At 41.3% G+C, this 15,374-nt stretch overlaps 1 protein-coding gene across 1 annotated transcript; it reads left to right on the top strand.

The window, feature by feature from the left end:
• The first annotated feature begins 7,934 nt into the window (after positions 1 to 7,934).
• Positions 7,935 to 14,479, top strand: LOC311240223 (ferritin, spleen middle subunit). The gene is made up of 4 exons (XM_084328770.1): positions 7,935 to 8,217; positions 9,275 to 9,421; positions 10,637 to 10,762; positions 14,084 to 14,479. The coding sequence occupies exons 1-4, from the start codon at positions 8,116 to 8,118 to the stop codon at positions 14,237 to 14,239; spliced, it is 531 nt and encodes a 176-aa protein (XP_084184896.1). The 5' UTR covers positions 7,935 to 8,115; the 3' UTR covers positions 14,240 to 14,479.
• Positions 14,480 to 15,374: the final 895 nt, after the last annotated feature.

Raw genomic sequence — 15,374 nt, 5'->3', positions numbered from 1 at the left:
TAGAAACGCCCCCACAGCTGCCAGTCAAAGCTGTTGCCGTGGTCACAAGACCCTGGAGCTGCCGAATGCTGAGTCACAACCATCAGACCATGACACAGCGAAATCCTCCCCCTGAGCTGGCGATGGACAGAAAAGCATGACTCACAGTCAGCCCAACTTGTGACAAAGCACAAGTTAAACAGGGTATTGCCTAAATTGCAGAGTCACTGTCTCAATGATCTTGTCATTGTAGCCTATGTACTGTATGAAATAATTAGATCGTTTTGCCTACATGATTTTATACACCCGCTCAAACTTGTATACGCATTGTACCTTGTTAAATGATATTAGTTATAGGGAAACCACAAAAACAATTATATACTCCAGAATAGGGACAAGGCTCTGCAAATAATTGTCTGATCCTTTGCATCCCCTTCATGGTGAGTTTGACAAGCTTCCACCTGCAAGGCGCTATAGAGTTCCTCTACCCCCAAAAAAACATATTTAAAAAGTCTTTCATCCCGCATGCCATTGCTCTGGTGAATTCTTAGCTTTTCATTTGAACCCTGGTACTGGTTACGTAGCTGAAGCTCTGTCTGTGTGTGTTTGTGTTGTTGTTTTTCTTTTGTCTATGTATTGGGTCGTTTTGGGCCAATGTCTTTTGTGCCTGTGTGGTGTTTGTTTGATTGATTGATTGAAAACTTTATTAACAGATTGCAGAATGGGTACAATACAGTACGGTTCAATACACACAACTGTTGAGGGGATGCAGACCAGAGAAAGACTTTTGTCTTGTTTACATCAGGGTCCCCCATTTTCAATTCATCATGACATTTATGACCAGGCACGTCACGTGCACACATAGAGCCCAAGGGGTGCTTGAGCACCTGCCCTTTTGAGCCTCATAAAAAAAAGTGCCATTAAAAAAATAAAAGAAATTACATGTTTTTATTTTAGTTTTTTACCGTTACGCATATAGACTGCACTTCCAAATGAAAAATTTCAGGATAGAATCAAAATATTAGCTAAAGAGAGAGAGATGCCCCATATTCCAGTGTATCTTGTAGACCAGGCCCATTGCAAGTTGCTGTACTCTGTCGTGTACTCTAAGCCATCCTAGGTTGTCAAAGTGGGCAGGGGTGAGGTGGGTTCTAGGAGTGAGGTCAAGCAGTAGTCTGACCAGTTTGTTTTCTGATGTTTGTAGTCTTGTTTTTAGTGCCTTTGAGGTGTTTTGGTACCATGAGGTGCAAGCATAGTCGTAGTACCCTTGAATGAGTGCTCCTGCCAGAGTCTTCAGGGTATTCTTGTTTACCACCAGAGAGGAGATCCGGTACAAGAATCTTGTTCGTTGGTTGACTTTTTTTGATTACATTGGTTGCCATTTTGTCACAGGAAAGATTTGCCTCTAGGATGGAACCCAGGTAGGTAATTTAATCTTTCCTTGTGACAATATTGTCACCCACTGTAACAGAGAAGCCGTTGGCCTTGCTGAGTTTGTTATTAGATCCAAAGAGAATGGACTCTGTTTTACCCAGGTGTAACGATAGTTTGTTATCAGCGAGCCAGGTGCAGATTCTGCCGAGTTCAGAGCTGAGGGCTTTTTCAACCTGCAACTTCCACCCTGTCAGAGACCACTGTATTGTGTTGTCTTGTTCATTGCAACCAAATACATTTCCATGAAAGTGCACTGTGAACAAAACATCGATCTATCTAAGACACTATATTTATTTAGTATGTAGAACTTCCACATTGATTTTCATTATCAGCAGAGTGTTTTCCTGAGTTGGCATTCCCTCATAACGCTGCTGTAAAGTACATTTAATCTCATGTCTTTACAGTCAGTGGCCTATAATGTTCCCAGCTTGGCCTTTGATACGAGTCACTCTTGAGTTCATTAACCCCTAATCTCTCACTTTATATGTATATGTTGTGTCTGTCCACTGTCTGTTACTTTGTTATTCTTCCCCCCCCCCCCCTATGTAAAGCGGCCTTGGGTCCCTTGAAATAAAATGAAGTTATTGTTATTATTATTACTCTGGGACGACAAGGTAAATGATTTAACCTTATTGTGGCTGGACAGTGTCGTATATGTATCCCCAATCTTTTTCTTTTTACATTATTTATTTCAGTTATTTTATGCCATATGTACCTATCTGACCTCCTCCACCACCCCTACACCTCCCTCATGCCCCTCAGTACCTCTCTTCATTGATTGATTGATTGATTGATTGATTGATTAAAATAATGATGTGAAATGAAGCAGTAAATCCGGTACACATTGAAAACACGGCCATTGTATTTAGAGCTTATCAAGGTTCTGGCAACAGAGCGGAGGATGAGTCTGCGGATCTGCGATGGTAGGATGTTGAGTAATAACATTCAAAGCTACGCTGGCTGAACAACACTTAATCAGCAGTTCTCTGAAGTCATGCGGGATGTTTGGTAGGTTGAATTAGTTGATGGTTTATGGTGGTTGTTATAATTATAACAGGCCAAAAGTCAACTACAGTACCATGATAATAGTTAACTTTGTTCTACATTGTCGGTTCAAGTCTTTTGTCTGAACTTCTCTATCGAAACACACTGAAGCAGCACACTCGAGAGACCATAGATGTATCTAGAATTCTCCAGAACTCTAGAGATAGTCTCTAGAACTTCAGAATAATGCCATTGCTGGTCCCAGTTTATTTCTTGTCTGCATTGCAGCAAGGAAACTATAAATATATGATTGTTTCCTTGCATTGCGACAGTAAATAAACTCGGGCCCATTTGGAATGTTTACGTTATCACGTTAGGGTCAGGTTATGGACAGTTTCGGTGGAATTGCGTCGCTAGGGAACTGATTGGACCCAAGTTCATTCCTCCGTCAGCTACTGTCAGCAAACACTTCAACGGCAATATATAGCTTCGGTCCATTTAGATGTTGTCAAGTTCATGTTTTCACATTTACATTTAGTCGTTTAGCTGAACGCTTTTATCCAAAGTAACTTACAAATTGTGAACAACAAGTTGGCAGGAAGGGTACAACTCTGTTAAGAGAAAGTGATATTGTTCGTCAAACAGTGTTGAACTTGAGTGTATAGCTGTATAGACATAATTAGCATAGTAGGTAGTAGTAGTAGTATAAGGATAGTAGAATAGTAGATAGTAGTATAGACATATTAGCATGCTAAGTAGTTGTATAGGGATAGTAGATAGTAGTAGTATAGTATACACATATTAGCATAGTAGGTAGTAGTAGTAGGATAGTAGAATAGTAGATAGTAGTATAGACATATTAGCATAGTAGGTAGTAGTAGTAGGATAGTAGAATAGTAGATAGTAGTATAGACATATTAGCATAGTAGGTAGTAGTAGTAGGATAGTAGAATAGTAGATAGTAGTATAGACATATTACCATGATAAGTAGTTGTCAGTATAGGGATAGTAGATAGTAGTATAGACATAATTAGCATAGTAGGTAGTAGTGTATGGATAGTAGAATAGTAGATAGTAGTATAGACACATTAACATGGTAGGTAGTAGTGTATGGATAGTAGCATAGTAGTATAGACATAGTAGCATGATAAGTAGTTGTATAGGGATAGTATAATCAATAGTACTTACTCCTTGGATCAAACTCGAAGTTACAAGTCTTGGTGTTATAATAGACTCAGACCTAAGCATTAAATCACACATCAACAAGGTGACAAAAACATAATTTTTCCACCTTAGAAACATAGCTAAGGTACAGCCGTTTATAAATCAAAAAGACACTGAAAAACTGATCCATGCCTTTATCTCAAGCCGACTTGACTACTGTAATGCACTCTTCACTGGCCTCCCAAAAAAAAACACACAACGACTCCAACTCATTCAAAACTCGGCAGCTAGGCTACTAACTAGAACCAAGAGGAGAGACCACATCAGTCCTGTATTAGCTAACCTACACTGGCTTCCGGTAACATGCCACTCCACTGACACATGCCTTCTCTATTTGAACGACCACATCAAGCAAGAGGTGGACGCGGGCAAATACTGCGGCATGGTCATGCTGGACCTACAAAAGGCCTTCGACACTGTCAATCACACCATTCTGATTGACAAGCTAAAAGCAATTGGTTTTGATAGTTTATCAGTGAGCTGGATACAATCCTACCTGGAGGGGAGAGAACAGATGGTGGAGGTAAACGGTACCCTATCCCCCCCCCCTCACAGTGAACTGTGGTGTTCCACAAGGAAGCATACTAGGACCACTACTGTTCCTAATTTATGCAAATGACATGTCGTCAGCTTGTGACTGCAACTTGTTCCTGTTTGCGGACGACTCAGCCCTGCTGGTCTCTGACAAGAACAAGTTACAGGTTGAAAAAACCCTCAGCTCGGAACTAGGCAAAATCTGCATATGGCTCGCCGACAACAAACTATCATTACACATGGGCAAAACAGAGTCCATTCTCTTCGGTTCAAATAACAAACTCAGCAAAACAGACGGCTTCTCAGTTACAGTGGGTGACAATATTGTCACAAGGAAAGATGAAATTACCTACCTGGGTTCCATCCTAGAGGCTAATCTTTCCTGTGACAAAATGGCATCCAATGTAATAAAAAAAGTCAATCAACGAACTCGATTCTTGTACCGGATCTCCTCCCTGGTAAACAAGAATACCCTGAAGACTCTGGCAGGAGCACTCATTCAAGGGTACTACGACTATGCTTGCACCTCATGGTACCAAAGCACCTCAAAGGCACTAAAAACCAAATTACAAACATCTCAAAACAAACTAGTCAGACTACTGCTTGACCTGACTCCTAGAACCCACCTCACCCCTGCACACTTTGCCAACCTAGGATGGCTTAGAGTAGACAACAGAGTACAGCAACTTGCAATGGGCCTGGTCTACAAGATACACTACACGACCAAGGTACCCATGTACATGTCAAAATACTTCCCAAAGGTCAGTGAATACCACGATCACAACACCAGAGGGAGCTCCACAAATCATGTAAAACCCAGATTCGGCTCAAACAAGGGACTAAACACGTTTAGCAATTATGCCACAACAATGTGGAACGCCCTACCCAAAGCTGTAAAGGAATGTAAATCACTACCCACCTTCAAAAACACTCTCAAAGAACACCTACGGGAGACTGCAATTCAAAACTGGCCCCTACAAATGTCCTAACCCAGTTGTACAATAAAGACCAAGCATGGCTTTGTCAGTATTCCAATGTACAGCCCCACCCAACCCCACCCCACCTACCCAACCTCCTCCAATGTACAGTTTCCATGTCAAATGTATGTCAGTATTCCAATGTACAGTGTCCCCCCCCCCTACCAACCCCCCCCCCCCCACTGCTACATCTTGTATAGATGTAGCAGTACTGTCTATCTGTATGTCATGTGTGTCATATGATGAATTGAAAATGGGGGACCCTGATGGAAACAAGACGAAAGTCTTTCTCAGGTCTGCATCCTCTTAACAATTGTATGTATTGAGCTGTACTGTACTGTACCCATTCTGCAATCTGTTAATAAACTTTTCAATCAATCAATCAAAACATTTAGAATTTATTTCAAGGTCCTCCTCCTTATATACAAAGCACTAAATGGAACAGGACCATGCTACATTGCAAATTCTCTAGTTAACTATGTACCTCCTAGAACATTGCGATCATCTACTACTGGTCTATTGAAGGTTCCAAGCCACAGTCTAAGGAGAATCGTGGATGCAGCTTTTGCAAACTATGCACCAAAGTTATGGAACACACTACCTATGGACATTAGGGAAGCTAGATCTCTTAATATTTTCAAAAATAAGCTAAAAACGTACCTCTTCACCATAGCCTTCTAATACACCCCGCTGTTGATTGTACTGTAGCACTATTTTACTCTGTCCATTCTATTGCATAATTTTACTATTCTATTCTACTATTCTATTATTGCACTGTATTATTTTACTCTGTCTATTGCTTTTTATTACAGGTTCAAAACTGGCAGGTATTAAACTGTGTGGGTATCAAACAAGAGACTGTCAGGCTTTAAAACTGTGTAGGACCCAGGCCTAGAACTGCACCCTGAGAGGGAGGTTTGCCCTGGGTGGGAGGTTCAAAGGGTCAAAGTGGGTATAAAACAAGAGGGAAGACTGTCAAGTTTTAAACTGTGGATACCAAACAGAGAAGGTAAAGACGACTTTGAACTGTTGAACAGTAATCCAGAACTATTTTATTGCATTGTAAAATATATATATTTTAATCTATTCTATTCTACAATTTTATTGCACTGCAGTATTGCACTATTTTACTCGTCTATTTTATCTTACTCTTTTTATTATTATTGTCTATTTAAAATGTGTAGGAGCCAAAGCTATATATTTAGGTTATTGTATTATATGAATGTTTATATGTTTATTTTTATATCCTTACATTGAAACGGCATATTGATTGGATTTAGATAAAGTCATTGAACCGTCTTATTTGTCATAACCAAACATTCTAGAACATTTGTGATGTCCCCGTATGATGTCATAACCAAACATTCTAGAACATTTGTGTATCTAATATTAAACTCAACAATTCTCTCAGAACAGTCCGTTTGCATCTTGAAACAGTACTGAACAGGACTGAACAGATAGACTAAACAACATAGATTGAAGCCTGCATTTCTAGACCCAGGTGCCTTGCCTACCGTTTTGCTGTGGAAAGAGCCGGCAAGTTGATTTACGGCTTTCCAGTGTGGAGGAATTGTCATATGTCGAGTCGGTGGTGATTTTGGAGACTGGGAAAATACAGTTTTCTTACCTTGTAGTAGTAACATGAATATTTAGGAAAATAGCTTTAGGACCACTTCTGTAAAGAAAGACTTCGCTGCATGTGGAAGAGAAATAAACCATTTGGATATCTTTGTTTTACACTGGAGCGGCTGTGGACATTATTTTTCTTTATCAACGAACTACTACTCATGAGTAAGCAACTTTAACCAGTAGAGAGTGGAACGTCGGCCCTCATAAAACTGAATCAAACCATAAACAAGGTGGCCTGTTGGGATGTTAGATCCTAATGTAAAAAACTGTGATTTTATGTCTGCACTTTATGTGCTCATTTTATGTCTTTTTTCTGTTGTGAAGCACTTTGAGCTGCAGTTTCTGTATGAAAGGTGCTATACAAATAAAGTGTATTATTATTATTAGCATGGTAGGTAGTAGTATAAGCATAGTAGAATAGTAGATAGTAGTATAGACATGTTAGCATGATAATGTATACCACCGTATGTATATTTCTCTCCCACCCACCCACCCCCTCCTAATGTACAGTCCCCTCCCCATCATATGTATATACTCTGTCAGGATCTAGGGGTAACAGTACTGTATATTTGCATATCGTATATGTCACAAATGTAAAAATACCTGTATGTCATGTATGTCCCTATGCCATAAATGTCATGTATGTTGTGTATGTCATAAATGTTCATGAATTGAAAATGGGGGACCCTGATGTAAACAAGACAAACGTCTTTCTCTGGTCTGCATCCCCTTATTAACAATTGTGTGTATTGAGCCGTACTGTATTGTACCCATTCTGCAATCTGTTAAATAAAGTTTTCATTCATTCATAAGTAGTAGTATAGGGATAGTATAATCAATAGTGCATTGATTGGTAAGGTACATAATAGTGAAAGACAGATATTGATTAAAGAGGTATGTTTTTTAAATCAGTGGAAAACTTCTAGAATGTGTTATGCAATCCCACTGGCAGTCAGGTGACAACATGACACACAACATCACTGTTTTGTGTGTGTGCGGTTCGGGGGCAAAGATAACACACATTTCATGGAGCTCATCTAAGGGCATCCATTGGCCGTCTATTGCAAACAACCCGCCTATTTCCTGTGCAATTCCCGACCTCATAGGCTGGTTGAATATGAGTGACAAGGCGCGTCTCGAAGACGGTATAAATACTGGGAGCGCGTCTGTCCGCCTGCCATCTCTAGTGTCTTCGAGGAGTTCTTGCTTCAACAGTGTTTGAACGGAACTTCGACTTTCTATCAACTAAAACCCATTTTTTTTGCACTTGAATATTATTTACGAACCAGTCGAAAAGCTCTTGTTATTTTTTCTACAGTTTTATTTTCAATAAGAAAACAAGAAAACAGCCGACATGGACTCCCAGGTGCGCCAGAACTACCACCGCGACTGCGAGGCCGCCATCAACAGGATGGTCAACATGGAGATGTTCGCTTCATACACCTACACGTCCATGGTGAGGATTATTATTATATTTATTATTATTATATTAATACACCTACACGTCTATGGTGATGAACCCAACATGTTGTGTAGTCTGTCCACTATGTTTGTTACTTTTGTTATTCCCCCCCCCTATGTAAAGCGACCGTGGGTCTTTTGAAAGGCGCTATATAAAATGAAGGATAGACCGTCGGTTCGAGGTTTTCATGCACATTGATTGATTGAAAACGTTATTAACAGATTGCAGAACTGGTACAATACAGTACGGCTCAATACACACAATTGTTAAGGGGATGCAGACCAGAGAAATACTTTCGTCTTGTTTACATCAGGGCCCCCCCCCCCATTTTCAATTCATCACATCACAGTTGGGCTTCTTTAAATTAGACTATTTACGTCGACTGTCTTAGCTTATTTGTATGTATTGTTTATTCTTCATTGTGGCATGTGCGTGCAATGTGCTGATAAATGGTGTATTTTGTTTTGTAATCTCGTCACTGTAAATTATATATAACCTCAGGTGTTTTACGAGTTGAAATAACAATTTGAAATGTAATCAACTTAATTTGTTTGTTTTCTTTGTTTTGGAAATACTAGACTACCCCCCCCCCTTCTTTTGTATCTTTCGTAGTGACTGGATACAGTCGCTAAACATGGGGAACCGTATTTACATCCACACACAAATGCTGTGTCATGCTTAGGCGCCCTGTTTAAAAAAAACAATAATAAAAAAATTGACTTGGTCATTGTTTGCCCTAAGCTACACTTAACTAAAGACCTAAAACTGGTCAAAGTCTAGACCGAGACAATGACTCACATTTCTGGCCACAGTTTTTAGACTGAGGCCTAACTTGTCATTTTGTGAGCATACTGTAGGTTTTCAGATTCGGTCAAGTAATGATGAGTCATGTTTCCTAATAACTGTTTGTCTTATCTCTCTCTCTCCTGTCTGGCTATCTCTCTCTCCTGTCTGGCTATCTCTTGTCTGTCTGGCTATCTCTGTCTGTCTGGCTGTCTCTTGTCTGTCTGGCTATCTCTTGTCTGTCTCTCTCTCTCTCCCTCCCTCTCAGGCCTTCTACTTCTCCCGTGACGATGTGGCTCTGCCTGGGTTCGCTCACTTCTTCAAGGAGAACAGCGACGAGGAGAGGGAGCACGCCGACAAGCTGCTCTCCTTCCAGAACAACCGAGGAGGTCGCATCTTCCTCCAGGACATCAAGGTCAGGACACGTCGTCCAGTCTCTTATATCACGCAGGCATGCGTGTCTAGGAAACATGTGTGCTGTTATTATTATGTGATGTATGGAATACAAAAAAAGATTAGGGGTTTGAAGGTTGCGCCCCCACCAAATGCTTTAAGCAAAGATATATGAGGTCGTTAATTTTTTTTCATTAAAAAAAAAATAATTATGTTATCTGACTTAAGCCGTCTGTTGCCTCATGTCTCCCTTATCTGTGGGAGGAGCCTCAATGTGTTCATGATATGTAGTAGAACGAAGGTCGCTCCCTCCTGCTTGTGCTGAAGTTATTCACCAACGGCTACCTGTGCACTCTGTAGCAACCAGGGCGAGTAGGGTGCATGCCTTGAGGAAATCCTACGTTGTATGAACTAGCTGAAATAATGACGCTAACTCATTTACTTTTGATTATGAGTTAAGTTAAACTTTATTATTGTAGCGCATTGTGTTAGTCCGATGCACAAGCTTGATGCGTGACGGCCTCCGTACTACTCTGACGTCACTCGGGAAGTAAACACCGGTCAGGATGGCAGCAATACGACGAGTCTGTATCGTGTCATCCCCTGAAGGCTACCTATATTAAATCACCATCCTCTTATCTTTTCTACAATTATTATTATCATTCCTCTGCTTTTGACCAGTCTAGCCACTCGGGATCAGTGGGCGGTCGCAGACCTGGGGCCCAGCTCTGGTTGTGATGCCAGTACCTTGATCTAGGGCAGGAGATCTTATAGATGGATATATTTAAAATTGTCCACTTTTGTGGAAGTGTGACTTTGGTTTCACCGTGGTTGCAATCGACAAGACGACACGGTACAAACGCCACACGGGCACAAAAGACATTGGCCCTAAACAGCCCAATACATGGACGAAAAGAAAAACGACACAAACGGAGCTTCATCTACTTAGCCAGTACCGTGATTTAAAATGAGAAGCTAAGAATGAATCTGCGCAATGGCATGTGGAATATGTTTTTGGGGGCTAGAGAAACTCTATAGCGCCTTCCAGATGGGACGTTTGTCAAACCATGAAGGGGAACGCAAAGGATCCGACTATATTCACTGGGCCATGTCTCTGTTCCCAAATACATATAACTCGGGTCGATTTTGTTTTTGTAGTTTCTCTATAACTACTACTGGCCATCCTTGCCAGTTTATATCTTCATGTTTACGTTGAAACGTTGTTTAATCTCCACAGAAGCCGGAGCGTGACGAGTGGGGCGGCGGTGTGGAGGCCATGCAGTGCGCTCTGCAGCTGGAGAGGAACGTGAACCAGGCGCTGCTGGACCTGCACAAGATAGCCGGCGAGAAGCAGGACCCTCACGTGAGTCATACTGTAGTGTTCACTCAGGACCCTCATACTGTAGTGTTCACTCAGGACCCTCATACTGTAGTGTTCACTCAGGACCCTCATACAGTAGTGTTCACTCAGGACCCTCATACTGTAGTGTTCACTCAGGACCCTCATACTGTAGTGTTCACTCAGGACCCTCATACTGTAGTGTTCACTCAGGACCCTCATACTGTAGTGTTCACTCAGGACCCTCATACTGTAGTGTTCACTCAGGACCCTCATACTGTAGTGTTCACTCAGGACCCTCATACTGTAGTGTTCACTCAGGACCCTCATACTGTAGTGTTCACTCAGGACCCTCATACTGTAGTGTTCACTCAGGACCCTCATACTGTAGTGTTCACTCAGGACCCTCATACAGTGTTCACTCAGGACCCTCATGTGAGTCATACGCAGGGGTGTAAATAGTACCCAGAAATTATACTTATAAGTGAAAGTATGGGTACCGTCTCAAAATCGTACTCAAGTAAAAGTCAGAGTATCTTGCTTAAAACACACTTGAGTGAAAAAGTTTCTACTTTTAAATGTACTAAAGTAAAAAAAAATATCCCCTCTTTCTAATCTTGCACAAGGACCAATCAGCATGGGTATGGGCGGGTTCATTTTCCATTGATGGGGATTTGATTGGCTGTTTTTAAATAAAGCGCGGCCGCAGGATTAATAACATTAACGTTAGTTCGGCCAGAGAAACAAATTTACTAATTAAAATGGTTGGACCTGCGAACTTTGTACTTTGTAGGTCTGTATTTTAAATTTAATTAATAATACTAGAGTAAAGTACAAATCCACAAAAACGGTACTTAAGTATTGCAACTAAGTACAATTTACTCAAGTACTTTACAGCCCTGGTCGAGTCATTACTTTTACCAACCGGTTTCCAGTTCCACGTCGCGTTCTGCGATCTGATTGGCCACTGACGTTTCTGGTCATGTGACATCTGCGCCAATCGCGTGACTCCTGTTTCTATCACCGGTTAAGCTTAGGCACTCTTTCGAAGTTGGTTAAGGTTAAGAGTTTGGAATCGGGGCTGGTGTTCTATCGCCCTGCTCTAAAGACAAACTCTAACCTTAACCAACTTCGAAAGAGTGCCTAAGCTTAACCGGTGATAGAAACAGGCGTCACGCGATTGGCGCAGATGTCAACATGACCAGAAACGTCAGTGGCCAATCAGATCGCAGAACGCGACGTCGAACTGGAAACCGGTTGGTAAAAGTATAGGCGCGCCCTGGTCATACGTTCACTCAGGACGTCCCACTTGAGCCGCTCACTTCTTTCACACGAGGGGCTGGCGGGTCGTCTGGCGATGGGAAGGTTCCCGGTTTCCATTCCCGCTCCTCCCAGCAGCGTGTCCATAACCCCCCTAATTGCTCCCGAGTTCGCCTCTGGTGTGAATGTGAGGGGAAATATGTAAAGCGCTTTGGATAAAAGCTGCTATTTAAACGCACCATTTACCAGCGTGAAGATGGGACTTGTTTAGCGACAAAGAAGCTGGGGCGAGGGTAACTCTTTGCTTTTGAGGGAGCACAAATCATCATTATGTACGTAGGAACTCGCAAAGGACTAACGTGTGCGTCAACAAATGTTAAACGAATTGTTATTTACTAGTTTGATTTTTAAAATCGACATGAAGCGGGTAGCGAATGGATCTTAAGTTATTAGTTAACACTTTGAGTGCCAGCAGGGGGCGCATGATTTAGCGCTTGAGTGCTAGCGCTCTATTCAATGAGCGTGCGAGCACATTTGCGAACGCATAAACTATATCTTAAATTATGGCTATGTGTCTAATACGCCCGTTGCTAGCAATGACTTGCTTGCAGTCAACATTGTCGAAACGGATTGTTTTTTTCATCTGTACATTTCCGTTTAATACCATTTTGAAAAAACGCTCGTTTTTGGAAATTTCCAGAAAAAAGATTCTGCAGGAATCGCCCTTTACTGGAATACACTAAAAACATTGTCATTTTTCGGCCTATTTATGAATCGTTTTCAAATAAGATTATCGATAGTATATGTGTACTTATGCACGCTAGAGAAGCGGGCTGAAAAATCGATATTTTATTTCCTGATCAGCACACACGCATATAGGGCCCACGTTGATATATCTGTGAAAAAAGCTCTGATTACCCCAAGACTGGTCAAATAGATTCCTTACCTCAGATCAGATGTTCTCCAAAAAGATTATTCAAATACCTGATCGCCATTCCAAATATCGATCGTGTTTATTGATCCAACGCTGGGTGCTCGAAACACATAATCCACGCTGTTCTGAGGGACCACAAAGACTGCAATCGGCTCGGATTACATGCCTGTAGGGCTGTCCCCGACTAAGGATTTGTGTAGTCGCCAAAATTAGCCGATAGTTGACTATATATATATATATATATATATATAAAAAAAGTATATATTTTTTTATCATTCCATTTGGGCTGTGGGGGTGCTTAATGTCTGAAGGATACATCTTGATATTTGTCTAGTGTGTTCATTAGATGGGTGAAATCCTCTTTCTGTGCCTGTTTTCTTAGGCAGCTGGCCTCTGGTATGCATGCCATTAGCGTTAGCCACGCTTCTAGGCCTCTTTCTTTTGGAAAGAATGATTTTTTTTTTAATAATTTATAATATATATATATATTTTTTTGCGTTCGACTAAGAGGTTGGCAGTTGACTACGGCTCCTTTCGATCGATTATTCGACTAATAGGGGTCAGCCCTACATGCCTGACAAGTAAAATGTGGATTCCGGATTTTCTTTTCCCCATGCGTTTTCATTCAGTCAAATCCAATGGGTGCATTATCATCCGGGAGACGATAGGGGGTGGTATTTTCCCTGTTCGAGCTCAGAGAGAGTCCCAGTGGTAACGTGAGGCTAGATTGATCAAATTTATGGAAATCGCTAATGAAAAAAAATAACGATTAATAACGAGAATTCTCGCCGTTGGCACTCAAAGTGTTAAGACTCGGTAGTCATGCTATTCTCTGTCCTCGCTGCACGGCGGTGGAGTGAATGCGCCACAGCCGAAACCCGCCCAATTTTCCGCTGTCGACTAAAAACGCACTTCTTCAATCCAAAAAAGGTTATCTACTGTGACTATATTACTACCTACAGTACTATACCTATGCTACAACCTACTATGTCTATACTACTATATACTCAAGTCTGTAGCACTCAAGTTTGACACTGTTTGACGAACAATATCAAGAGTTGTACTCTTCCTGCTGACTTGTTGTACATCACTTGTGAGTCGCTTTGGATAAAAGCGTCAACTAATGACTAAATGTCTCTGTCTCTCTCCAGCTGTGTGACTTCCTGGAGTCTCACTACCTGAATGAACAGGTGGAAGCCATCAAGAAGCTGGGCGACTACCTGGCCAACCTCACGCGCATGGACGCCCACACCAACAAGATGGCGGAGTACCTCTTTGACAAGCACACCCTGGGGGGGAAGAGCTAAAGGGACCAAGCAGGCTCTGGGGGGGGGGGGGGGGGGGGCGCCGCAAGACCCCCCCCCCCGCCTACAGGCTTCCACTGCTGGCGCAGTCACTCTGCATGTGTGTATGTTGGTCTGGATGTTGTGCACGAGTACCATGACTCTTAATTCTGTCAATCATCTGAGCCTCATGAAAATGATGTCTTGATTAAAAAAAACTCACTGCTGTGTTTTTAAATCTGAATAAACCTTTTTTGAGCTGGATTTCATTTAGTCTCTCTGGATCTGTGATAAACTGCTTCTGCTGCTCAAATGGAAGTTTGCGTTTCGTGTAGTTAGCCATGGTTGTTACATTGTGGTGTCGTTATCGAGAGGCCCTGGCTGTGGTTATTGATGTTGATTCATACATGGATCTGATGCCAGGCTAGAACTCAAATCTAACACCAAGAGTTATAATATAACTTATAGATGTAGGCATAAAATGGAAGGAATAAAAGTAGTGCAATAAAATTGCTAATCTACAGTACAATAATCACATTTTAGCATAGGGTTATATCTTAACATGTCGGAATTCAAAGTGAGTTTATTCTGCATTTAGATTTTTTTTTAAACGAAGACTAGTTTTCATTACATCTCATTTTGACAAGACTCCAAATACATCTCATTTTGACAAGACTCCAAATAAATCGTCTTATCGTTACACGTACTATTATGCACCTTACTAGTATTCAACTATGCCTATATTGCTACCTACTATGCTTATCTATACTATTATGGACTTGTGTAGTACTCAAGTTCACCACAGTTTAACAATATCACTTACTGCTGCCAAGAGTTGTACCCTTCCTGCAGACTTGTTGTACACGACCTGTGTCTCTGGATAAAAGTGTTGAGCTAAATGTGGAGAGTGAAAGAAGTGAGCAGCTCAAGCAGGATGTCCTGAGTGAGCGTATAATGTCATCCAGGGAGATGATCAGGAATGCAGGGACCTAAACTCGTTTAACCACCTCTTATTTAGTTTAATGTTACCTTTTTTATTAGTTTTAACTATTTGAAAGTATAAAAGACAAAAATAGTTGCCAATGATGAAACGATAACATTTACAAGCCCATTGTTGAAAACATACTGTGGCAATCGGTGAAGAATGAGTCATTCGACT

Source organism: Notolepis coatsorum (assembly GCF_963971535.1).
Source record: "Notolepis coatsorum genome assembly, chromosome: 14".
Lineage (NCBI taxonomy): Eukaryota > Metazoa > Chordata > Actinopteri > Aulopiformes > Paralepididae > Notolepis > Notolepis coatsorum.
This window is presented reverse-complemented; position numbering and strand designations above follow the sequence as displayed.

What these genes read in the sequence shown, in the direction of transcription:
- LOC311240223 (XM_084328770.1), top strand. Translation starts at nt 8,116, where the DNA reads ATGGACTCCCAGGTGCGCCAGAACTACCACCGCGACTGCGAGGCCGCC. An exon ending in CATACACCTACACGTCCATG is followed by an intron (nt 8,218 to 9,274) that starts GTGAGGATTATT and finishes CCTCCCTCTCAG; the next exon opens with GCCTTCTACTTCTCCCGTGA. An exon ending in TCTTCCTCCAGGACATCAAG is followed by an intron (nt 9,422 to 10,636) that starts GTCAGGACACGT and finishes TAATCTCCACAG; the next exon opens with AAGCCGGAGCGTGACGAGTG.